General features: G+C 44.2%; 1 protein-coding gene across 2 annotated transcripts in view; it reads right to left on the reverse strand.

The window, feature by feature from the left end:
- LOC311145193 (oxysterol-binding protein 2-like) overlaps nt 1-25,212 on the reverse strand; it is an 82,585-nt gene that overhangs the window by 14,167 nt on the left and 43,206 nt on the right. For both annotated transcript variants that reach the window (XM_084181405.1, XM_084181404.1), the window contains 4 exons: nt 14,624-14,877; nt 2,300-2,498; nt 1,659-1,782; nt 634-697 (listed from right to left, as the gene is read on the reverse strand). In XM_084181405.1, the coding sequence (XP_084037531.1) occupies nt 634-697; nt 1,659-1,782; nt 2,300-2,498; nt 14,624-14,877 (641 nt within the window). The remainder of the gene's footprint in view (nt 1-633; nt 698-1,658; nt 1,783-2,299; nt 2,499-14,623; nt 14,878-25,212) is intronic.

Consider the following 25,212-nt stretch of genomic DNA (forward strand, 5'->3'; position numbering starts at 1 on the left):
GAGAGAGCGAGAGAGAGAGAGAGAGAAAGAGAGAGAGAGAGAGAAAGATAGAGAGGGCGAGAGAGAGAGATGGGGAAGGAGTGAAAGAGACAAACGTCTAACTTTAGATTTGTTAACATCATAGAATGCTGTGAAGAGAAATCTAGCTTAACTATGGACAGCTTGTCAGGGACTCAGTGAGTCACCATTTGGAAGTAGAGTGACACAGATAGAGAAAGAAAGAGGGAATAAGAGAGGAGAATGAGAGAGAGGGAATCGGGAGAGCAGATGTCTGACTGGTAATTAAAATCCAGAGAAATGACAGAGAGAGCAGCTGTGCATCTCCAGCACTGCAGGGGAACAGGGCACAGGGAGTACACACACAAAGAGAGCCTGTGAGCGTGTGTTCATTTGTGTGGTAAAAACATGCAAGTGTGTGTGTGTGTAAAAAAACATGCCCCAAGTTATAGTTTGTGATATGCAAATTTCCTTAACATGATGCTTGAAAACAACAATTGGAAACAGGCTAAAAATAACACAAAGCGCTTCACAAACATTGACAAGCGTGAATCTACAGTGAGGTGGTTAACAAGCTTAGTGTGTCGACAGGCATGTGGATCATTACTGAGAGCTGCTTGGAGGAGAGACACTCACATTGTCCTGGTTCCAATCATTGGTATGGCCTCCACTCGCTCCACTCAGGTTACTCTGAGAACACCTGGAAGAGGAACATCATCTTAACAACAACTGACACACGCACATACACACACAAATGCACACACATGCACGCACACAAAACCCACCCACCCACACACACACTGAAGACACACAAAATAACCAAAACAAACGGAAGGCAGGCAGACAGACAGAGATGGGTGGCTCTATTCAGCACTGATCGGTCTCTGAGTTGTTCTGTTAGTGGTGGATAGATGTGTCTGAGCTGGAGAGGAGCAGAGTATGTATCTGGAAAACAGAAACTGTTCTCCTCACAGGGAAAGAGTCCTGCGAGACAGCAGGTGTTGAAGTAAAGGGAGAAGTGGCTGGGCTTCAAAGTCTGGTTAATTCCCAGGTAGAAGAGCAGTATGGGGAATGAGCTATCTTATCATAGAGCTGTTAATAGTGCCAGAGCCAGCACAGGACAGACAGACAGACGTCGCAGACACTGCCACCGTACCAGCAAGTAAGTGTGTGTTTGTGTGTGTGTCTGCTGTGTGTGTGCTGTTTATGTGCGTGTGTGTGTGCTGTTTACGTGCGTGTGTGTGTGTGTGTGTGTGTGTGTGTGTGTGTGTGTGTGTGTGTGTGTGTGTGTGAGTGTGAGTGTGAGTGTGAGTGTGAGTGTGAGTGTGTGAGAGAGATTATGAGCACAGAGGGAAGAATGTGCTGGGGGTTTATTGAGCTGCTGATGTAGGGAATGAGTCATACACAGGCAATAATGGGTGTACCGTATGGCTCTGGGCTTGACAGATGCTCTGGTTTAAACACTACAGAATCCATCAACAGGCACAATCAAGTCATCACATCTTTGTATTTATCACATAGTCTATTCACACTGAATCAGTCTAAAGACAGACTAATACCAAACTAAACATCCATGATCCATTTAGGTGGATGTGAAGAGCAGAGGGAGGCCAGTCAGGGAGTTCACTGTACAGGCCATAGGGTGAGACTGACTGACTGACCTGTGCTGTGTGTTCTCAGTGGCGGTCACTGTGATAAAGGCAGGGGAGTCCTCCATGGCGTCAAAGTACTCTGTCTCCTCATCTTCATCACTCGCCTCCCCTTTCTGCGGCCTCTCACTCCCTCCTGAGAGAGAGAACACACACCATGCTCTAGATTGGTGCAGCAGTAATCACATGATTTGTGGAGGGGAAGGTACAGTAGGTTACAGTAGCTAATCAACAACCCATGGAGATTAATTATGGATAATTGGCTTTAATAGGTAACGTCCCTGCAGGCTAACTAAGTACTGAACTCAATTCCTGACAAGAGGGGAGGAAAAACTCAAACTTCAATATAACTTCAGACTGACAAATAATACTTCTATATCCATCCATTCCTGTGTGATACACATCTACTCTGATACACTAGAATGGCTATCCCGATGGAGAGGTGATTATGCCAATTTCAATACTATTAGTAACATGCTACTCATAAGAAATGTCTCTTCCAGTCAATTCCAGTCTAATCCTTAATTACAGAGACAATCTAATTCAAAACCATCTGACATGGCTTACATGTCCTATTTCCACAAATTCACAGAGGCCTGTTAGTCTAAAGCCCTAAGGACTATGGACTAGGAGGCCAGGCTAAGGGGCCTTACCCTTCTTGGTGGTGGGGGCGCTGGGCGTGTTGGCAGAGAGTGTGGGGGCCTCTCTCCAGGCTCTCTCCAGACTGTTGTGCTGCTTGGCTAGCTGCTCTATGGTCTCCTCCAGGTGAATACGCTGCTCTCTCTCATACTGCAGCGCCCGCTGCCATCTCCTGCTGTGGGTCTCCGCTAGGTCCAGGAAGTCGCGACACGCCTATAATTACAAACACAACACAACACACAGACGCATGATGTCAGGCATGATAAGAAGGAGCAGAGACTTCATCATGAGAGTCAATATGCACAAGGATATTTCTTAGTCTAGTCCTTGTGGATTTGTAGATGTTAAGGGCTTTCTTGATTGGTTGAAGGAAATCAGTTTTCCAACTAAGTTGATCGTTGTGTTATCATTATAATCAAGATTAACGTAAATATTTAGACCACTGTTGATTAGCACCATCATCAACATCTTGACCATTAGTTATATCTGCATGCCTCTCTCATGCTGTGTGCATTTTAAATAATGTCTTAGGGGCAGGCTCTGAGTTTCCCGAAGTCACCATGAGGAAAATGCTTAGCCACAGGCAAAACCATTGAATGCAGAACAAATTCAAGTGAACTCAGGGCAAGTCAAAAAAGGCCTTCTGAGTTACGACTGCATTCTTGGCAAAATGGGGAGGTTACTCTAGATCAAACACTCAAGTAGAGTCTGTCAGCGTTTGCCTCCCTCTACATCGTGTGTCAGACCATGGAATGTATTGGGAGGTCAATGACCTGAAATCACAGGAAATGGAACACACATTGTGTTAAGCAGACTGTGGGGCAGAAACACACATCAGCAGAAACATCAGTCCTGTAGGCTACCACTGCTTCCACAAGTAAGTATCAGAGTGAATGGTCAAACAGCTAGCCTAAACAGCATACCATGACAAACCTGACTATATCCACCCATATCTACACAACCACGGAGTGCTCGAATTTACATTGACATTTTAGTCATTTAGCAGACGCTCTTATCCAGAGCGACTTACTCTGATCATATGAGCACATTGTTATGCAGTCAGTGCAGCATCCTGTTCAGCATTCAGCCATTAAAAACCTATTTGGTCCCGGTGCCACAGGCAATTGGATGGCTGAAACCACTTGGCCATGGTTCTGGCTGTGGTGTGTAGCTGAGGGCCATGTGTGTCACACAGCACAGATAATCTGTGTCCTCTAAGATCAGTGGGTTGCACAGATAGGACATATCGCGCTCAGACAGATGGAACAGGAACATGGAAGGGTCCTATATATCCCCCACACTAAGCCAGCAGCTCAAAATAATTGAATATTTTAACATTGAAGATCTTTGTTGAAACACAAACCAACCTAGGATGTAGGATCTGAATTTGACCAGTTTCTCACAGCAGGAAAATAATCCTGCAGCAACATAATTTAACCAATTGACATGTTATGAGTTTAATCTTCTCACAGTATAGGCCATCACATTAATAAATCAGAGAGCTGCACGCTAGCCTAACTGACAATTAAAGAGCACTAATCTCACACAACCATCTACACTGATGACCTGACACCAAAACCAGGAGTCTAAACTAACTTCCCAAAGTGTTTGTCATTTCACAATTCACACCAATTCAAATGAACAGCAGTGTTTTTGTAGCTAAATCACAGCCTTACTCATAGATAATATATATCCTCTTACCTTCAGAAGTCAAAATAGGAAGTGTTCTGATTGCGGAGGTTTGACTTCTCACACTGAAAATGCATCATGTGACAGAGCTACTCACTTCCTTCTGCTCCTCAGGCACATTTAAATATACATTTAAATATACAGTGAGGGAAAAAAGTATTTGATCCCCTGCTGATTTTGTACGTTTGCCCACTGACAAAGACATGATCAGTCTATAATTTTAATGGTAGGTTTATTTGAACAGTGAGAGACAGAATAACAACAAAAAAATCCAGAAAAACGCATGTCAAAAATGTTATAAATTGATTTGCATTTTAATGAGGGAAATAAGTATTTGACCCCCTCTCAATCAGAAAGATTTCTGGCTCCCAGGTGTCTTTTATACAGGTAACGAGCTGAGATTAGGAGCACACTCTTAAAGGGAGTGCTCCTAATCTCAGCTTGTTATCTGTATAAAAGACACCTGTCCACAGAAGCAATCAATCAATCAGATTCCAAACTCTCCACCATGGCCAAGACCAAAGAGCTCTCCAAGGATGTCAGGGACAAGATTGTAGACCTACACAAGGCTGGAATGGGCTACAAGACCATCGCCAAGCAGCTTGGTGAGAAGGTGACAACAGTTGGTGCGATTATTCGCAAATGGAAGAAACACAAAATAACTGTCAATCTCCCTTGGCCTGGGGCTCCATGCAAGATCTCACCTCGTGGAGTTGCAATGATCATGAGAACGGTGAGGAATCAGCCCAGAACTACACGGGAGGATCTTGTCAATGATCTCAAGGCAGCTGGGACCATAGTCACCAAGAAAACAATTGGTAACACACTACGCCGTGAAGGACTGAAATCCTGCAGCGCCCGCAAGGTCCCCCTGCTCAAGAAAGCACATATACTGGGCCGTCTGAAGTTTGCCAATGAACATCTAAATGATTCAGAGGAGAACTGGGTGAAAGTGTTGTGGTCAGATGAGACCAAAATCGAGCTCTTTGGCATCAACTCAACTCGCCGTGTTTGGAGGAGGAGGAATGCTGCCTATGACCCCAAGAACACCATCCCCACCGTCAAACATGGAGGTGGAAACATTATGCTTTGGGGGGGTTTTCTGCTAAGGGGACAGGACAACTTCACCGCATCAAAGGGACGATGGACGGGGCCATGTACCGTCAAATCTTGGGTGAGAACCTCCTTCCCTCAGCCAGGGCATTGAAAATGGGTCGTGGATGGGTATTCCAGCATGACAATGACCCAAAACACATGGCCAAGGTAACAAAGGAGTGGCTCAAGAAGAGGCACATTAAGGTCCTGGAGTGGCCTAGCCAGTCTCCAGAACTTAATCCCATAGAAAATCTATGGAGGGAGCTGAAGGTTCGAGTTGCCAAACGTCAGCCTCGAAATCTTAATGACTCGGAAAAGATCTGCAAAGAGGAGTGAGACAAAATCCCTCCAGAGATGTGTGCAAACCTGGTGGCCAACTACAAGAAACATCTGACCTCTGTGATTGCCAACAAGGGTTTTGCCACCAAGTACTAAATCATGTTTTGCAGAGGGGTCAAATACTTATTTCCATGCAAATGCAAATCAATTTATAACATTTTTGACATGCGTTTTTCTGGATTTTTTTGTTGTTATTCTGTCTCTCACTGTTCAAATAAACCTACCATTCAAATTATAGACTGATAATTTCTTTGTCAGTGGGCAAACGTACAAAATCAGCAGGGGATCAAATCCTTTTTCCCTCACTGTACATTCAACTCAGACTGCTGCTCGTGACTTCCGGTGGGGGAATATCATCATGTCTGAACTCAGTGGATATCGCATAATGATTCAACATACAAATCAAGCAGATTTAACAGCTGTTGGAGTTGAAATAAATGTCCTGATTCAGTTTACAGCGAGTGTGCATGGTTGGGCAAGCGTGACATTTCCGTCAAGGTTTCATATGGTTTGAGTGCATTAAATGGAAAGGGGCCCCCGCTGCATAATCTTAATGTACATTTGTGCAAATGTATGCACACACACACACAAACACACACACACACACACACACACACACACACACACACACACACACACAGAAACAAACCTCACTGATCACAGCAGTCGCACCAATACCACACGTGAGGTGTTACATCACCTATTCATGAACCAGCTTCTAATCAGGGTCAGATCCACATCACTCCAATCAGGGTCAGAACCCCCCCCCCCCTCCCCTCCAACCACCAGTTGGTGGAAAATGAGATCAAGAGCGGTGGTTGTGTTGACATATCAAATTACATCACAAACTGAACTAACCACAGCCTACTGTAGCTATCAACAAATAGCCTACTTATCTACTCCCCCCTTCCACTCCTTGCACAAAACCATTAAAAAAAAACTACTACAGGGCACTTTCAGAAGCAGCACTTTTCCACCCCCTCCCTCATCAGCGCCTCCAGTTTGACCAGATCTAACAGTGGTTTAATGAGATAGGAAATCCAACAGGGTATGTTCTATTGCCTGTCCAGTAACTTTCGGTTCCCATTCCAATTAATCAACACAGAAATGAACTGCGTGCAGAAATAAAAGGCCTTTGGAGGGAAGACAGCTACAGTGAGGGAAAAAAGTATTTGATCCCCTGCTGATTTTATACGTTTGCCCACTGAAAAAGACATGATCAGTCTATAATTTTAATGGTAGGTTTATTTGAACAGTGAGAGACAGAATAACAACAAAAAAATCCAGAAAAACGCATGTCAAAAATGTTATAAATTGATTTGCATTTTAATGAGAGAAATAAGTATTTGACCCCCTCTCAATCAGAAAGATTTCTGGCTCCCAGGTGTCTTTTATACAGGTAACGAGCTGAGATTAGGAGCACACTCTTAAAGGGAGTGCTCCTAATCTCAGCTTGTTATCTGTATAAAAGACACCTGTCCACAGAAGCAATCAATCAATCAGATTCCAAACTCTCCACCATGGCCAAGACCAAAGAGCTCTCCAAGGATGTCAGGGACAAGATTGTAGACCTACACAAGGCTGGAATGGGCTACAAGACCATCGCCAAGCAGCTTGGTGAGAAGGTGACAACAGTTGGTGCGATTATTCGCAAATGGAAGAAACACAAAATAACTGTCAATCTCCCTTGGCCTGGGGCTCCATGCAAGATCTCACCTCGTGGAGTTGCAATGATCATGAGAACGGTGAGGAATCAGCCCAGAACTACACGGGAGGATCTTGTCAATGATCTCAAGGCAGCTGGGACCATAGTCACCAAGAAAACAATTGGTAACACACTACGCCGTGAAGGACTGAAATCCTGCAGCGCCCGCAAGGTCCCCCTGCTCAAGAAAGCACATATACTGGGCCGTCTGAAGTTTGCCAATGAACATCTAAATGATTCAGAGGAGAACTGGGTGAAAGTGTTGTGGTCAGATGAGACCAAAATCGAGCTCTTTGGCATCAACTCAACTCGCCGTGTTTGGAGGAGGAGGAATGCTGCCTATGACCCCAAGAACACCATCCCCACCGTCAAACATGGAGGTGGAAACATTATGCTTTGGGGGGGTTTTCTGCTAAGGGGACAGGACAACTTCACCGCATCAAAGGGACGATGGACGGGGCCATGTACCGTCAAATCTTGGGTGAGAACCTCCTTCCCTCAGCCAGGGCATTGAAAATGGGTCGTGGATGGGTATTCCAGCATGACAATGACCCAAAACACATGGCCAAGGTAACAAAGGAGTGGCTCAAGAAGAGGCACATTAAGGTCCTGGAGTGGCCTAGCCAGTCTCCAGAACTTAATCCCATAGAAAATCTATGGAGGGAGCTGAAGGTTCGAGTTGCCAAACGTCAGCCTCGAAATCTTAATGACTCGGAAAAGATCTGCAAAGAGGAGTGAGACAAAATCCCTCCAGAGATGTGTGCAAACCTGGTGGCCAACTACAAGAAACATCTGACCTCTGTGATTGCCAACAAGGGTTTTGCCACCAAGTACTAAATCATGTTTTGCAGAGGGGTCAAATACTTATTTCCATGCAAATGCAAATCAATTTATAACATTTTTGACATGCGTTTTTCTGGATTTTTTTGTTGTTATTCTGTCTCTCACTGTTCAAATAAACCTACCATTCAAATTATAGACTGATAATTTCTTTGTCAGTGGGCAAACGTACAAAATCAGCAGGGGATCAAATCCTTTTTCCCTCACTGTACATTCAACTCAGACTGCTGCTCGTGACTTCCGGTGGGGGAATATCATCATGTCTGAACTCAGTGGATATCGCATAATGATTCAACATACAAATCAAGCAGATTTAACAGCTGTTGGAGTTGAAATAAATGTCCTGATTCGGTTTACAGCGAGTGTGCATGGTTGGGCAAGCGTGACATTTCCGTCAAGGTTTCATATGGTTTGAGTGCATTAAATGGAAAGGGGCCCCCGCTGCATAATCTTAATGTACATTTGTGCAAATGTATGCACACACACACACAAACACACACACACACACACACACACACACACACACACACACACACACACACACACACACACACACACAGAAACAAACCTCACTGATCACAGCAGTCGCACCAATACCACACGTGAGGTGTTACATCACCTATTCATGAACCAGCTTCTAATCAGGGTCAGATCCACATCACTCCAATCAGGGTCAGAACCCCCCCCCCCCTCCCCTCCAACCACCAGTTGGTGGAAAATGAGATCAAGAGCGGTGGTTGTGTTGACATATCAAATTACATCACAAACTGAACTAACCACAGCCTACTGTAGCTATCAACAAATAGCCTACTTATCTACTCCCCCCTTCCACTCCTTGCACAAAACCATTAAAAAAAAACTACTACAGGGCACTTTCAGAAGCAGCACTTTTCCACCCCCTCCCTCATCAGCGCCTCCAGTTTGACCAGATCTAACAGTGGTTTAATGAGATAGGAAATCCAACAGGGTATGTTCTATTGCCTGTCCAGTAACTTTCGGTTCCCATTCCAATTAATCAACACAGAAATGAACTGCGTGCAGAAATAAAAGGCCTTTGGAGGGAAGACAGCTACAGTGAGGGAAAAAAGTATTTGATCCCCTGCTGATTTTATACGTTTGCCCACTGAAAAAGACATGATCAGTCTATAATTTTAATGGTAGGTTTATTTGAACAGTGAGAGACAGAATAACAACTAAAAAATCCAGAAAAACGCATGTCGAAAATGTTATAAATTGATTTGCATTTTATTGAGGGAAATAAGTATTTGACCCCTCTGCAAAACATGACTTAGTACTTGGTGGCTAAACCCTTTTTGGCAATCACAGAGGTCAGACGTTTCTTGTAGTTGGCCACCAGGTTTGCACACATCTCAGGAGGGATTTTGTTACACTCCTCTTTGCAGATCTTCTCCAAGTCATTAAGGTTTCGAGCCTGACGTTTGGCAACTCGAACCTTCAGCTCCCTCCACAGATTTTCTATGGGATTAAGGTCTGGAGACTGGCTAGGCCACTCCAGGACCTTAATGTGCTTCTTCTTGAGCCACTCCTTTGTTGCCTTGGCCGTGTGTTTTGGGTCATTTTCATGCTGGAATAACCATCCACGACCCATTTTCAATGCCCTGGCTGAGGGAAGGAGGTTCTCACCCAAGATTTGACGGTACATGGCCCCGTCCATCGTCCCTTTGATGCGGTGAAGTTGTCCTGTCCCCTTAGCAGAAAAACACCCCAAAGCATAATGTTTCCACCTCCATGTTTGACGGTGGGGATGGTGTTCTTGGGGTCATAGGCAGCATTCCTCCTCCTCCAAACACGGCGAGTTGAGTTGATGCCAAAGAGCTCGATTTTGGTCTCATCTGACCACAACACTTTCACCCAGTTCTCCTCTGAATCATTCTGATGTTTATTGGCAAACTTCAGACGGCCCTGTATATGTGCTTTCTTGAGCAGGGGGACCTTGCGGGCACTGCAGGATTTCAGTCCTTCACGGCGTAGTGTGTTACCAATTGTTTTCTTGGTGACCCTTGGTCCCAGCTGCCTTGAGATCATTGACAAGATCCTCCCGTGTAGTTCTGGGCTGATTCCTCACCGTTCTCATGATCATTGCCACTCCACGAGGTGAGATCTTGCATGGAGCCCCAGGCCGAGGGAGATTGACAGTTATTTTGTGTTTCTTCCATTTGCAAATAATCACACCAACTGTTGTCACCTTCTCACCAAGCTGCTTGCCGATGGTCTCGTAGCCCATTCCAGCCTTGTGTAGGTCTACAATCTTGTCCCTGACATCCTTGGAGAGCTCTTTGGTCTTGGCCATGGTGGAGAGTTTGGAATCTGATTGATTGATTGCTTCTGTGGGCAGGTGTCTTTTATACAGGTAACAAACTGAGATTAGAAGCACTCCCTTTAAGAGTGTGCTCCTAATCTCAGCTCGTTACCTGTATAAAAGACACCTGGGAGCCAGAAATCTTTCTGATTGAGAGGGGGTCAAATACTTATTTCCCTCATTAAAATCAAATCAATTAATAACATTTTTGACATGCGTATTTTTTTCTGGATTTGGTTGTTGTTATTCTCTCACTGTTCAAATAAACATTACATTACAACCTAACATTAAAATTATAGACTGATCATTTCTTTGTCAGTGGGCAAACGTACAAAATCAGCAGGGATCAAATACTTTTTTTCCTCACTGTAAATCTATGATAAAAGTGCAGACTTCTCCACACAGATTTAGAACACTCTAAATGGGGCTGAACTCCTGTGAATTATGGCACTTTTTTACAAAGCTAAGTTGATTCTCATTCAGCTGAGCAAACACACTCCATCATTTCTTACAGTATCATTTCAAGCCAGGCCATGTTTAAAAAGGTCAAGTACATGTGCCCTGGATACACTATCCCACCTGCTCATGACCCATGTTATGGGAACATTCCCCATGTGTCAGAAACACATCACCACAGAAATAACAGTCTGTGGCACAGGAAAAAACAAAGCCATCAATTGTCAAACATACAACAAAGCCATCAAACACATCAAAGCCAAGCAGCATAGTAGAAGAAAGAGACACACAAACCTTGTCTGATTGTCTGTGTAGCGTCTGGCCCCTGTAAAAGCATGTCTGTTTTGTGGAGGCAGAGGGGGCTCTGGCATTCGTCTCTGGGCTCAGGTCTCTGGGCTGGGAGGGTCTAGGGAGGTTTGGGGAGGGGGCAAGACTATTCCTGTCTCCCCCCCCCCCCCCCCCCCCCCCCCAGCCCAGATCCGGTATCACTCCTTCAGTACCGACCTCTCCTCTCCTCTGCCCTCTAGTCCACTATAATACCACATGGCCTATGGAAATGACTCTCTGTGGTCATGGTGACCATAGCAATAGAGGAGCTAGTTCAGATGCTAACAACACCACTGCACATATCTAACATACTGTAACTGGATGGGTGGCACATACTATAAATGATACGTCAGTGCTAGAAAGAGGTACCACCTAAGAAGAGCTTCCCTTTGTCGTCACATTTACAAGAGCATTTGAGCATTTGAGAATCTAAAGCACATCACTACAGTAAATACACACTGCTGACCTGTGTCATTCCAGTCACATCTATCATACAGTGAGGGAAAAAAGTATTTGATCCCCTGCTGATTTTGTACGTTTGCCCACTGACAAAGAAATGATCAGTCTATAATTTTAATGGTAGGTTTATTTGAACAGTGAGAGACAGAATAACAACTAAAAAATCCAGAAAAATGCATGTCAAAAATGTTATAAATTGATTTGCATTTTAATGAGGGAAATAAGTATTTGACCCCATCTCAATCACAAAGATTTCTGGCTCCCAGGTGTCTTTTATACAGGTAACGAGCTGAGATTAGGAGCACACTCTTAAAGGGAGTGTGCTTAATGACTTGGAGAACATCTGCAAAGAGGAGTATGACAAAATCCCTCCTGAAATGTGTGCAAACCTGGTGGCCAACTGCAAGAAACTCTGTGATTGCCAACAAGGGTTTTGCCACCAAGTACTAAGTCGTGTTTTGCAGAGGGGTCAAATACTTATTTCCCTCATTAAAATGCAAATCAATTTATAACATTTTTGACATGCGTTTTTCTGGATTTTTTTGTTGTTATTCTGTCTCTCACTGTTCAGATAAACCTACCATTAAAATTATAGACTGATCATGTCTTTGTCAGTGGGCAAACGTACAAAATCAGCAGGGGATCAAATACTTTTTTCCCCTCACTGTACCATAGCACTGAGAATGCTGGTCACTCTACACAGTACCCATTGCCATGTAAAGGCTTCTACACATATATCTAACATACAGTGCCTTCGGAAAGTATTCAGACCCCTTGACCTTTTCCACATTTGTTACGTTACAGCCTTATTCTAAAATGTATATATATTTTTTAATATCCTGAGAAATACACACAATACCCCATAATGACAAAGCAAAAACAGGTTATAAAAATAAATTTATTTAAATAAATATACTTATTTACATAAGTATTCAGACCCTTTGCTATGAGACTCGAAAATTGAGCTCCGGTGCATCCTGTTTCCATTGATCATCCTTGAGATGTTTCTACAACTTGATTGGACGTGATTTGGAAAGCCACACACCTGTCTATATAAGGTCCCACAGTTGACTGCATGTCAGAGCAAAAATCAAACCATGAGGTCGAAGGAATTGTCCGTAGAGCTCCGAGACAGGATTGTGTCGAGGCACAGATCTGGGGAAGGGTACCAAAAATTGTCTGCAGCATTGAAGGTCCCCAAGAACATAGTGGCTGCCATCATTCTTAAATGGAAGAAGTTTGGAACCACCAAGACTCTTCCTAGAGCTGGCCGCCCGGCCAAACTGAGCAATCGGGGGAGAAGGGCCTTGGTCAGGGAGGTGACCAAGAACCCGATTGTCACTCTGACAGAGCTCTAGAGTTCCTCTGTGGAGATGGGAGAACCTTCCAGAAGGACAACCATCTCTACAGCACTCCACCAATCAGGCATTTATGGTAGAGTGGCCAGACGGAAGCCACTCCTCAGTAAAAAGCACATGACAGCCCACTTGTAGTTTGCCAAAAGGCACCTAAAGGACTCTCAGACCATGAGAAACAAGATTCTCGGGTAAGATTGAACTCTTTGGCCTGAATGCCAAGCGTCACATCTGGAGGAAACCTGGCACCATCCCTACGGTGAAGCATGGTGGTGGCAGCATCATAGGGTGGGGATGTTTTTCAGCGGCAGGGACTGTGAGACTAGTCAGGATCGAGGCAAAGATGAACGGAGCAAAGTACAGAGAGATCCTTGATGAAAACCTGCTCCAGAGCGCTCAGGACCTCAGACTGGGGCGAAGGTTCACCTTCCAACAGGACAATGACCCTAAGCACACAGCCAAGACAACGCAGGAGTGGCTTCGGGACAAGTCTCTGAATGTTCTTGAGCGGCTCAGCCAGAGCCCGGACTTGAATCTGATCGAACATCTCTGGAGAGCAAAGTACAGAGAGATCCTTGATGAAAACCTGCTCCAGAGCGCTCAGGACCTCAGACTGGGGCGAAGGTTCACCTTCCAACAGAACAATGACCCTAAGCACACAGCCAAGACAACGCAGGAGTGGCTTCGGGACAAGTCTCTGAATGTTCTTGAGCGGCCCAGCCAGAGCCCGGACTTGAATCCGATCGAACATCTCTGGAGAGACCTGAAAATAGCTGTGTAGTGACGCTCCCCATCCAACCTGACAGAGCTTGAGAGGATCTGCAGAGAAGAATGGGAGAAACTCCCCAAATACAGGTGTGCCAAGCTTGTAGCGTCATACCCAATAACACTCGAGGCTGTAATCGCTTCCTACTCATTCAAGGGTTTTTCTTTATTTTTTTAAACAATTTTTTACATTGTAGAATAATAGTGAAGACATCAAAACTATGAAATAACACATATGGAATCATGTAGTAACCAAAAAAGTGTTAAACAAATCAAAATATTTCATTCCTGTGGCGGTCCTCATGAGAGCCAGTTTCATCATAGCGCTTGATGGTTTTTGCAACTGCACTTGAAGAAACTTTCAAAGTTCTTGACATTTTCCGTATTGCCTGACCATGTCTTAAAGTAATGATGGACTGTCGTTTCTCTTTGCTTATTTTAGCTGTTCTTGCCATAATATGGACTTGGTCTTTTACCAAATAGGGCTATCTTCTGTATACCACCCCTACCTTGTCACAACACAACTGATTGGCTCAAACGTATTAAGAAGGAAAGAAATTCCACAAATTAACTTTTAAGAAGCACACCTGTTAATTGAAATGCATTCCAGGTGACTACCTCATGAAGCTGGTTGAGAGAATGCAAAGAATGTGCAAAGCTGTCATCAAGGCAAAGGGTGCTATTTGAAGAATCTCAAATATAAAACATATTTTGATTTGTTTAACAGTTTTTTGGTTACTACATGATTCCATATGTGTTATTTCATAGTTTTGATCTCTTTACTATTATTCTACAATGTAGAAAATAGTAAAAATAAAGAAAAACCCTTGAATGAGTAGGTGTGTCCAAACTTTTGACTGGTACTGTAGGTCCCTATTCAACATGTAGAAGTCGGTCTGAGTTGGGGGAAAAACGACCAAACGTATCATCCATAGTTAGCTAGCTTTATTTGGATAGATGTGTAGAAGCCTTAAGTCTCATTACTCACATTGATCATAGCATTCGAGGTGATGCGGAAGAGGGTGGCTCGCTCATTGACGCCCTTGATCTTCTCTCCTCCCTCCACGGGGACTCTCAGCGCCTCAAGTTCACTCAGAGAGCGCTGCAGGGCCGCCCCATGCTTGGCGATTAGGTCGTTACACGTGCTGAGGTCATCGAGCTTGCTGATCAGGGTCTTCAGAGTGCCCTGGATCCCCTCACTGCGGTCCGACTGGGTCGTGGGCTCCTCGTCCCCTGAGTCATCTGCAGAGGGAAGATCAGAGTTCAGAGGAGACTGAAATAAAGGAGGGAAATTAAGGATGCAGGGTCCTCACCACAGATACCGCAAACAAAAACAAACATTAGAAAGACACGAGCACTTCTGAATGCTATTTGGAATCAATTCCTCTAAAATGTAAACTCCATATTCTAAGCCCAACACCCAGGGGATGCATGAACTCATGCCTCCATCTCCCTTTATTGATCGCTCTCTAAGAAATTAGTTGGTTTCCCAAGTTAGAGCAATCGATAATCTCACCATTCAATGACCCACTCACTAAATACACATAAAATGGAGGACACTGCAGTGGGCTCACCAGCAGCAGTGTGTTAAATTCATTCAGACAGACGGCCAAAAGATGACCCTCAATATATTTTTGGAGGTCCTAATGAGCCAAATCTATGGTCGACTGATTGCTTTGCTTGATTACAGATTCATCACATTCCAAAAGGTACACAAATGCACACACACGTTTGCATCTAAAATACACAGGGTCATTTATGACTTAGCCACAAAGAATTTCAGAGACACTATGAAAAAATACATTAAATAGTCATTACTGCCACTGATAAAATGTGTGTTGGAATTGCTCTGCTCTTTGGTTGGATTTTACAGCTGGTTTTCACGTACTAACACACACACACACACACACACACACACACACACACACACACATCTCTCTCTTAATGGCCCCTTCCCGGAGACAGACACTGGTGAAACCCTTGGAAGCAGAACAAATGTATTTAAGCCAAGTCAGGCCATTTACATGAGGCAGTCTTCCATTCCCTCAGTGGGCCTCTGCTCTGCTGCAGTGGTGACTGCAGGGCAGTGTGGCCGCAGTGGAGAGATTACTCGGGACCACTCTGAACATACATTATGAGAACAGTGTGTCAGCGTCTGTCCGAACATTACAGTGAGGGAAAAAAGTATTTGATCCCCTGCTGATTTTGTACGTTTGCCCACTGACAAAGACATGATCAGTCTATAATTTTAATGGTAGGTTTATTTGAACAGTGAGAGACAGAATAACAACAACAAAATCCAGAAAAACGCATGTCAAAAAATTGATTTGCATTTTAATGAGGGAAATAAGTATTTGACCCCCTCTCAATCAGAAAGATTTCTGGCTCCCAGGTGTCTTTTATACAGGTAACGAGCTGAGATTAGGAGCACACTCTTAAAAGGAGTGCTCCTAATCTCAGCTTGTTACCTGTATAAAAGACACCTGTCCACAGAAGCAATCAATCAATCAGATTCCAAACTCTCCACCATGGCCAAGACCAAAGAGCTCTCCAAGGATGTCAAGGACAAGATTGTAGACCTACACAAGGCTGGAATGGGCTACAAGACCATCGCCAAGCAGCTTGGTGAGAAGGTGACAACAGTTGGTGCGATTATTCGCAAATGGAAGAAACACAAAATAACTGTCAATCTCCCTTGGCCTGGGGCTCCATGCAAGATCTCACCTTGTGGAGTTGCAATGATCATGAGAATGGTGAGGTATCAGCCCAGAACTACACGGGAGGATCTTGTCAATGATCTCAAGGCAGCTGGGACCATAGTCACCAAGAAAACAATTGGTAACACACTACGCCGTGAAGGACTGAAATCCTGCAGCCCCCCGCAAGGTCCCCCTGCTCAAGAAAGCACATATACAGGCCCGTCAGAAGTTTGCCAATGAACATCTGAATGATTCAGAGGAGAACTGGGTGAAAGTGTTGTGGTCAGATGAGATCAAAATCGAGCTCTTTGGCATCAACTCAACTCGCCGTGTTTGGAGGAGGAGGAATGCAGCCTATGAACCCAAGAACACCATCCCCACCGTCAAACATGGAGGTGGAAACATTATGCTTTGGGGGTGTTTTTCTGCTAAGGGGACAGGACAACTTCACCGCATCAAAGGGACGATGGACGGGGCCATGTACCGTCAAATCTTGGGTGAGAACCTCCTTCCCTCAGCCAGGGCATTGAAAATGGGTCGTGGATGGGTATTCCAGCATGACAATGACCCAAAACACATGGCCAATGCAACAAAGGAGTGGCTCAAGAAGAAGCACATTAAGGTCCTGGAGTGGCCTAGCCAGTCTCCAGACCTTAATCCCATAGAAAATCTGTGGAGGGAGCTGAAGGTTTGAGTTGCCAAACGTCAGCCTCGAAACCTTAATGACTTGGAGAAGATCTGCAAACAGGAGTGGAACAAAATCCCTCCTGAGATGTGTGCAAACCTGGTGGCCAACTACAAGAAACGTCTGACCTCTGTGATTGCCAACAAGGGTTTTCCCACCAAGTACTAAATCATGTTTTGCAGAGGGGTCAAATACTTATTTCCCTCATTAAAATGCAAATCAATTTATAACATTTTCGACATGTGTTTTTCTGGATTTTTTTGTTGTTATTCTGTCTCTCACTGGTCAAATAAACCTACAAATAAAATGATAGACTGATCATGTCTTTGTCAGTGGGCAAACGTCCAAAATCAGCAGGGGATCAAATCCTTTTTTCCCTCACTGTACATACACTCTTACTGGGGACAGAAATATCCCCCAGGTCAGGCACAGAACCAGATATAGCCCACACCCAGGCATTATGGCAAATCCCCTGGGATCTGAGGGACTTCACAGTGCGAGGACCCTGGTGGTGGTCATACGAACATCAAGGGTCAGACATTAAGTAAAGAGACCTCTCACCCAACATACTGTATGACTTGATCAGAGAGAGGCTGGTTAGTCTGTTAGAGAGAAACCACATCTTGACCATGCGTTTCCACAAACAAACACCCTTTAAATGTCGGGGCAGAACACATTATTTATTGAGGCAAATCAGGAAAAACCTGACATTTGTTCTATAGTCCAGAAGGGAAGTGGATCAAACTGATTCTATTTGTAAGTCGCTCTGGATAAGAGCGTCTGCTAAATGACGAAAATGTAAATGTAAAATGTACACCATTTTCTCAAGCCAAGATGCACACAGTGACAGTGTGTTTGTTGTTTGTTGCCAGTGGATCTTACTGTTATGGAAATTGGTTTGAAGATGATACTCACTATATTAATGGTAACATAACGCGCTGGAGAACGGTAACATAACGCGCTGGAGAACGGTAACATAACGCGCTGGAGAACGGTAACAGAGAGGTCATATCTATTATGCGTTGACGTACACTACCAGTCAAAAGTTTGGACACACCTACTCATTCAAGGGTTTTTCTTAATTTTTTACATTGTAGAATAATAGTGAAGACATCAAAACTATGAAATAACACATATGGAATCATGTAGTAACCAAAAAAGTGTGAAACAAATCAAAATATATTTTATATTTGAGATTCTTCAAATAGCCACCCTTTGCCTTGATGACACCTTGTAGAGTCCATGCCCCGATGAATTGAGGCTGTTCTGAGGGATGCAACTCAATATTAGGAAGGTGTTCTTCATCTTTTCTACACTCAGTGTATATAGGAAGTAAAATGAATATTTTCATGAGGGCAACAGCAGACGTTACTTATTGGATTAAGTTAAATAAAGGAGGTGAGGTATCATCACCCTCAACACTGGAGTCCTTGTTCCACTGGCTGGACGCTGGAGCCTTAGGAACCGGCCTCTACTGCTCTGCCAGGTTATTGAGTAGATGGGAGGGTCTTTCACATTTCTGAAAGGAATGTAGCTTCTCTTAAGATGAGGAGTGGGAGGTTATTGATTAACCTAGAATCCATCCAGAAGGATCAGGAAACCCACCAACACCCCAGGTAAGAGGACGACATGAATAATTTTCTCTCACATTTTCTCGAACTCTCTCGGAAGAATGACAGTTACATTCAGATCATTTTCACAGTCTTTCAGCTCTTCTTCGACCACCTTGATCCTCTTCACTTTCCATCAACTCTCGCATATCTCTGTTGTATTCTTTCTTGCTGTCTCCCTCTCCCTTCTTTACAGACTATTCCAGCATATACATCTATTTTCTGTCTGCTAGTCGTCTTCTGTTCTTCCTCTCCTCCTCCTGATCTTCATCTGCTATATCAGGGAGTAATCCTGCACAGCCTAGCCCTAGAGTGCTGATTAGAATGTCCCAAGCATGTCACTTGAATGTGAAAGTGTCAGTTTAGCAGCTATCAGAGGAAGCTGTCACAGAGGCAGTTCCACTTCCACACTCCCACTAGCAACATGCCAGCTGTCTCTGACCTCACAGAGGAAGTGACTAACACTCCTGACAAACACATTTACAATATGTAGGCCTAAATCGGTGACGCCAAAAACCATCACATGCTGCACACACTACTGACAACAAAGCCTGAAAGGACCTACTACCCGTTTCCACTTCTACACAGACATAGCCGAGTCATAAAGACAGCAGCACCAGGAGCAGTGAGAACCAGGCAGTGGAGTGTATTAAAGTGACTCATTCCCAGTCCCAGGCCAGCGGGCTGTATGTCTGCGGACAGTCTAGAGCCTTGGTAATTACTCCACAATCTGATCTAGCAGAATAACATGCTAACAACAGACAGTTCCTCCTCAAATAACAACAATAAATGGCAAACACATCAACAGACATGCATGATAAACCATGACCAAATATGATACAGAGAGCCAGGGACTAGTCACACAATTGACTACAAAAATAACTAATCTCCTAACTGTTTGGAAGTGCTAAAGAGACTGAACAATGACAACACAAGATGTCTCTCTACGTGCTGATCAAATGTCCTCCTGTAATCCGTAAAGAGGGAAAACCAACCCTCCTATTTGAAAGGGGACGTCCTGGAAGTGGGAGGAGAGAAAAGAGAGGAGGGAGAGAGAGTAAAAACAAGACAAGAAAGGGAGACAAGGGCTCTCACCGTGTCTGCACCCTTGGGCCTCCATCTTCACCCAGTGGGTGGTGACCAGTGAGCAAGCACAACCAGCATAGACAGCCAGAGACTGACTGCGCCGACTAGGTGATGTAATGCGTGAGCGTGCTGAATGGCCGCGCTGTGTGCAGGAGCACAGAGAGACAAAACTGTCCGGCCAGAGGAAAAGACAAAAGCAGGCAGAACTTCCGTAGACAGTCCAGCCCAGCCCTGCACCAACAGTGACAGAGACGGGAGCCCAGAATGACCCTCCCCATGACCATCTCCCAGACCTGGAATGTAATTATAATTAGAGCAGTTAGGCTCACTTAGTGCAGGAGGCACCACAGAGAGAGAAGGGGAATAGTAGGACTGTTTGGCGAGGTGACTATGGTGACTCACCGCCTACTACAGGAATGATAAAATAAAATAAATAAACAGGATGTATATTAACTAGTACTGGCCTATAGGATACAGTAGGGTAGAGTAGAGACATATAGAGGAGAGGAGGCATGGCAGAGGCATCCCCCAGGATTATTAATATAGCCCCCAGAACCCAACTCTGCAACCCAAGAGGGGCTGCCCTATGCAACTCAACCCTCCAACACCATCCCATCCTCCTCTCTTTATGGAGCAGCAAGGTATGCCTTGGCATTGGCATGGCATGGCTGCCACTACAGCAATGCCTGTCATCCTTATCCACAGTGTTAATATCGTCCACATACAGGTAACTGCCAAAATAATGGAAACACTTGAGTAAATAAGGGATACAAAGTATATTGAAAACAGGTGCTTCCCCACAGGTGTGGTTCCTGAGATAATTAAGCAATTAACATCCCATCATGCTTAGGGTTATGTATAAAAATGCTGGGCAGGACATTATTTTGGCTACAATGCCCCCATCCACAGAGCACAAGTGCTCACTGAATGGTTTGATGAGCATGAAAATGATGTAAACCATATGTCATGGCCGTCTCAGTCACCAGATCTCAACCCAATTGAACACTTATGGGAGATTCTGGAGCGGCGCCTGAGACAGCGTTTCCACAACCATTAACAAAACACCAAATTATGGAATTTCTCGTGGAAGAATCCCTCCAATGAGTTCCAGACACTTGTAGAATCTATGCCAAGGTGCATTCAAGCTGTTCTGGTGGCTCGTGGTGGCCCAATGCCTTATTAAGACACTTGATGTTTCCTTTATTTTGGCAGTTACATGCTGAAATTACAGCTGAGCGAAGCAGGCGGGGTAACATCAGGACGTCCCAAAGCCCCTGGGCTGAGAGGCCTGAGTGGGGCTGTAGGGAAGGAATAAATAGACCAGCAGGCAGGAACAGGATATGGCCAGGGTATGATCGGACTGGGCTTAAACCGTTTATGAGGAGACAATAAATGTATTGAGTCTGTATTAAGTCTTAAGCCTTAACTGTCCATGTTGCTATATCAAATCAATCAATCAAATGTATTTATAAAGCCCTTTTTACATCAGCAGATGACACAAAGTGCTATACAGAAACCCAGCCTAAAACCCCAAAGAGCAAGCAATGCAGATGTAGAAGCACGGTGGCTAGGAAAAACTCCCTAGAAAGAGAAGATCATTTTAGGCCAGGGCAACAGAAATTGTTGCTTTGCCGTGATTGGTTGTAGGTCACTGATAGCCCTTTACTATTGGCTGGCATACCCTATATCGCTCTCTAAAGGAGGCGATAGAGAATGAGTTTGGGACAGGTTGGTTGAGGCAGGTAAGTTGTAACAGAAGTTTAGAGCGCAGGTTGAGTAAAGGAACTCTGCAGCAAAGCCCTGCTCTCATTATTCACAACTCACTGGAGTTCACCAGCCAAGTGATGGCACTTAAAAATAAACTGTCACATGATCCTAGGACTATGCCTATGTGTTTACAGCAGGTTGTCTGCATAACTAATTGCCATTCCGGCACCCCCGGCATGCAGTCTCTGAATCCATAACTAAGTCAAACCCCCCTACCATCATCAGTACACCCACCTCATAGCTACTGGGGAGGCTGCCTGCTGTGAACAGAAACACTGGTTTCATGGAGTGAAATCACAGAGGGGAGGGGTACTGGTATTCTTTGTCTAATGAGAGCTAGGACATTAGGATGTGGAGAAACTAAAGCTGGAATGTTTTTAGCTATTACACAGAACTGAAGTGGACTTTGTTTGGTAGTGAGCCAGCGATGAAGGAAAGAGGAAGATTAAAAAATGTTGCCCAGTAAGAATCTCAGCATCATAAAGTCATGATTATCATCTATCAAACATATAGAGGAAATGAAATGAAATATAAAACAAAGGAAGGGCATTTCAAACAACTGAAACAACATTAGATTACAGGATATAAGTGGCTGATCAGTGAACCAATCAGAAATACAAGATACATGGAATGGCTAGCAGCCCCAGGGTACACAGAGTGTTGCGTGGGGGGCTTACTGTTAAGTTTCTGCAGGTAATGAGTAGCTGTGCTGTGATGGTGCAGTGTACTGCTACACTCAGTGTCCGTGCTCAGCCCCCCCCCACCCACCCCTCGTAACGCACAGGACAACGGATGTGGTGGGATGGCTCCCCTTAGCAAGGTCGACGACACAGAGCGAGAGATTCTATTACCACATGAGTCACGACTCAAGGGCGGAGTGTCATCCTCCTCCCCACACCTCAGAGAACACCTATTACACAGAGACCAATAGAAAGCTGAGGCTCTCTCTACTGCTTTTATGCCTCCATTTCAGCCAATCTTGATGTCTATGATCTTTCTGTAATAAAATCTAGTCATTACACGTTCAGTAAACCCACAACTTAAACATCCAATAACCTCTACCCTCCACATCCTTCTTAGCATGCAAACTGCTAATTTCTCCCATGTCTGGTCCGACAGAGAGCGAGAGAGCAAGAAAGCAAGAGAGAGAAAGAGAGAGAGAGAGAAAGGGAAAGAGAGAGCGAAAGAGGGAAAGAGAGAGAAAGAAAGAGAGAGAAAGAGAGAGAAAGAGAGATGGAAAGAGAGAGGGAAAGAGAGAGAAAGAAAGAGAGAGAGTTGTGTAATTGGGAGAGTGGTGCAGTACTATTACACTGACAGAGCCAGTCTCCAGCTCTCCCTGAGGACATGCTGTCAGATCAGTGAGTCTGGTTCAGGGTACATCCACTAGCATGGAGATCTGATCTACACCAGGAGCATGCAGGAAGACTGTCTCTGTGTGTTAACACTGACATTCACACACCAAACAGACAGAGGAAGACGGGGGTACATTAGTCTCTGGGTAGCCTAGACATAGAATGATGGGATAATGATGAGGTAATAATGAGATAATTATTAACAGTTCATCATAATAAATAATGTGATGAAATCACATCCTCACTGCATAAATCATATAATCATATGAGATACAGTACCAAATACCATTTGAAGTTACCCTAATCAGTAATCAATGCATTGTTTTGCAGAGAACCTATTACAATGAATGGCAGGTAGCCTAGCGGTTAAGAGCGTTTGGCTAGTAACCGAAAGGTCGCTGGTTCGGGTCAACTAGTTGAAAATCTGTCAATGTGCCCTTGAGCAAGGCACTTAACCCTAATTGCTATTGTAAGTCGATCTGATAAGAGCTTCTGCTAAATTACTAAAATGTAAAAATGTAAATGATCCCACTTCAGAAATCCTATTAGATCCCAGCTCCACTCAGCTCCATATAAAGTATATTCCAATCTGGAGAGTAGGTTATACTTAGCAGTACCGACGGACTCGTTTGTACCTGCGTGTGTCTGTCTGCTTTTAGACTAGTCAGATTCATCAAGGAGAAGAGAGACACAGAGAGCTGAGCGAAGGAGTTTGATAGAAAGAGAATAGAGGAGTGGGATAGAGAGAGAGAGCGCGTTAGGGTGAGTGAATAGATAGATGAGAGGGGAGAGAGGATAGAGGGGAGAGAGTGTGTCCTTCCTGGGCCAGGAGAGGGAGGAGAGTGTAATCCTGAGCAGTAATTGCTAACTGGCTGCTGGGCTCCCCTGAGATGCATCAAGTGAAGACAAATGGAGGAGACGGCAGGTTAAACCCAGTAACACAGCGCCCGGCTCAAAGCAACCAAATTAGGAACAGTGCAGAGCAACCTATCACTGTCCCCCCAACCTCTGCTGTACACTTCACTTCTAGTAGAATATTGAAGACAATATAAGAACAAACCAAGGGTTTGGTGAGCAAGGGGCCACGTAACTCACATTTGACCAGAGAGCAAAAGATCAGCTTTCAATTAAAACAAATGTCAAATGTAATGGTAAAAAAGAGCTGAAAGGGATCTGAAATAAGTCCATATTAATGTTTATTAAACAGAGAGGCGATACACTATTTCCTGCCTGGCATAGTGTAGCAGGCTTTACAAGGAGGGGACATTTTAGTGAGCCAGTATGTGGATCGAACCACAGCACATTCAGGTTATGTCCCAAATGGCACCCTATACCCTCTGCTCTCCCTCCCACACTCTAGAGGCATGGACACTAATTCATGTTCCTCCTCCAAATGCAAATTCAGCACCTCAGTGGCACCTCTTCATCCTCGTGAGTGTGCATGCTGGGAAGAGAAAGTGTGGGAGACTGGACTGGGGACCCACTGTGGTGCTGTAGGGTTCTGCTGCCTTCATGATGACAGGGCCAATGAGAGATTCAAGAATCCAGAAGGAAAGTTCATGCAACGACTGTAGATGACTGTCAGTTACACTGAAACAGTCTGTACTGAGTTCTACATTGTTTCTGGTCACGGTTTCATCTGAGAGTAGTAGGACCAGGACGATACCAGTATTGCGATACTCGTTAGTATCGTGGCAAGGAAACAAAACACAAAGCGGATTTAACTTCTTTAGGAAAACAGCCCTATTGTTAGAAACAAACATCATTATGTTGTCATCCAGAGTCACATTTCTTTTCCAAGCTATAGCTGAATATTTTACATACAGCAGGTTTTTAAAGGACCAAGAGTTTAGTCTGCTTAGTGTTTTCATTTTTGCCATGGAAAACATATTGCAATACTGGCAGGTGTGAAAGTAGATTGAATTTCTTACCGGTATAGAACTACCTATGAGTGCGCGCACACATTTATTTTTTATAGCCTAGATGTGATCATAGAATACATCTATAATCCCTATTAATTGATGGCCTACCAAGAGCAAAAGGCGTGTGCAATGAGGGTACGTTATGACAAGCACAAGCTAGTTGTTCATTATGACCACGTTTTCTTACAGAAACCATATGTACTCAATAAAAACATTTATTGGCTATACATTTCTACTGAAAATGGCATGCGCTAATGACTGAAAACATTTATGCAGGAAAACGCTTGCCGCACTGGTTTAAGTCACACTTTCTAATTTAGCTAGCTAGCTAACATTAGCTACTTATCTCATCATGAATGGCCTGAATGATAGATCTGTGCCAAATGTCTTGCTGTTTGCAGATTGCATTTTTCGGAAAACTAACTAAATAAGCCCACTAGCTAACATAATAGGCCC

This window comes from Coregonus lavaretus (assembly GCF_964263955.1).
Source record: "Coregonus lavaretus genome assembly, chromosome: 17".
NCBI classification, from domain to species: Eukaryota; Metazoa; Chordata; class Actinopteri; order Salmoniformes; family Salmonidae; genus Coregonus; species Coregonus lavaretus.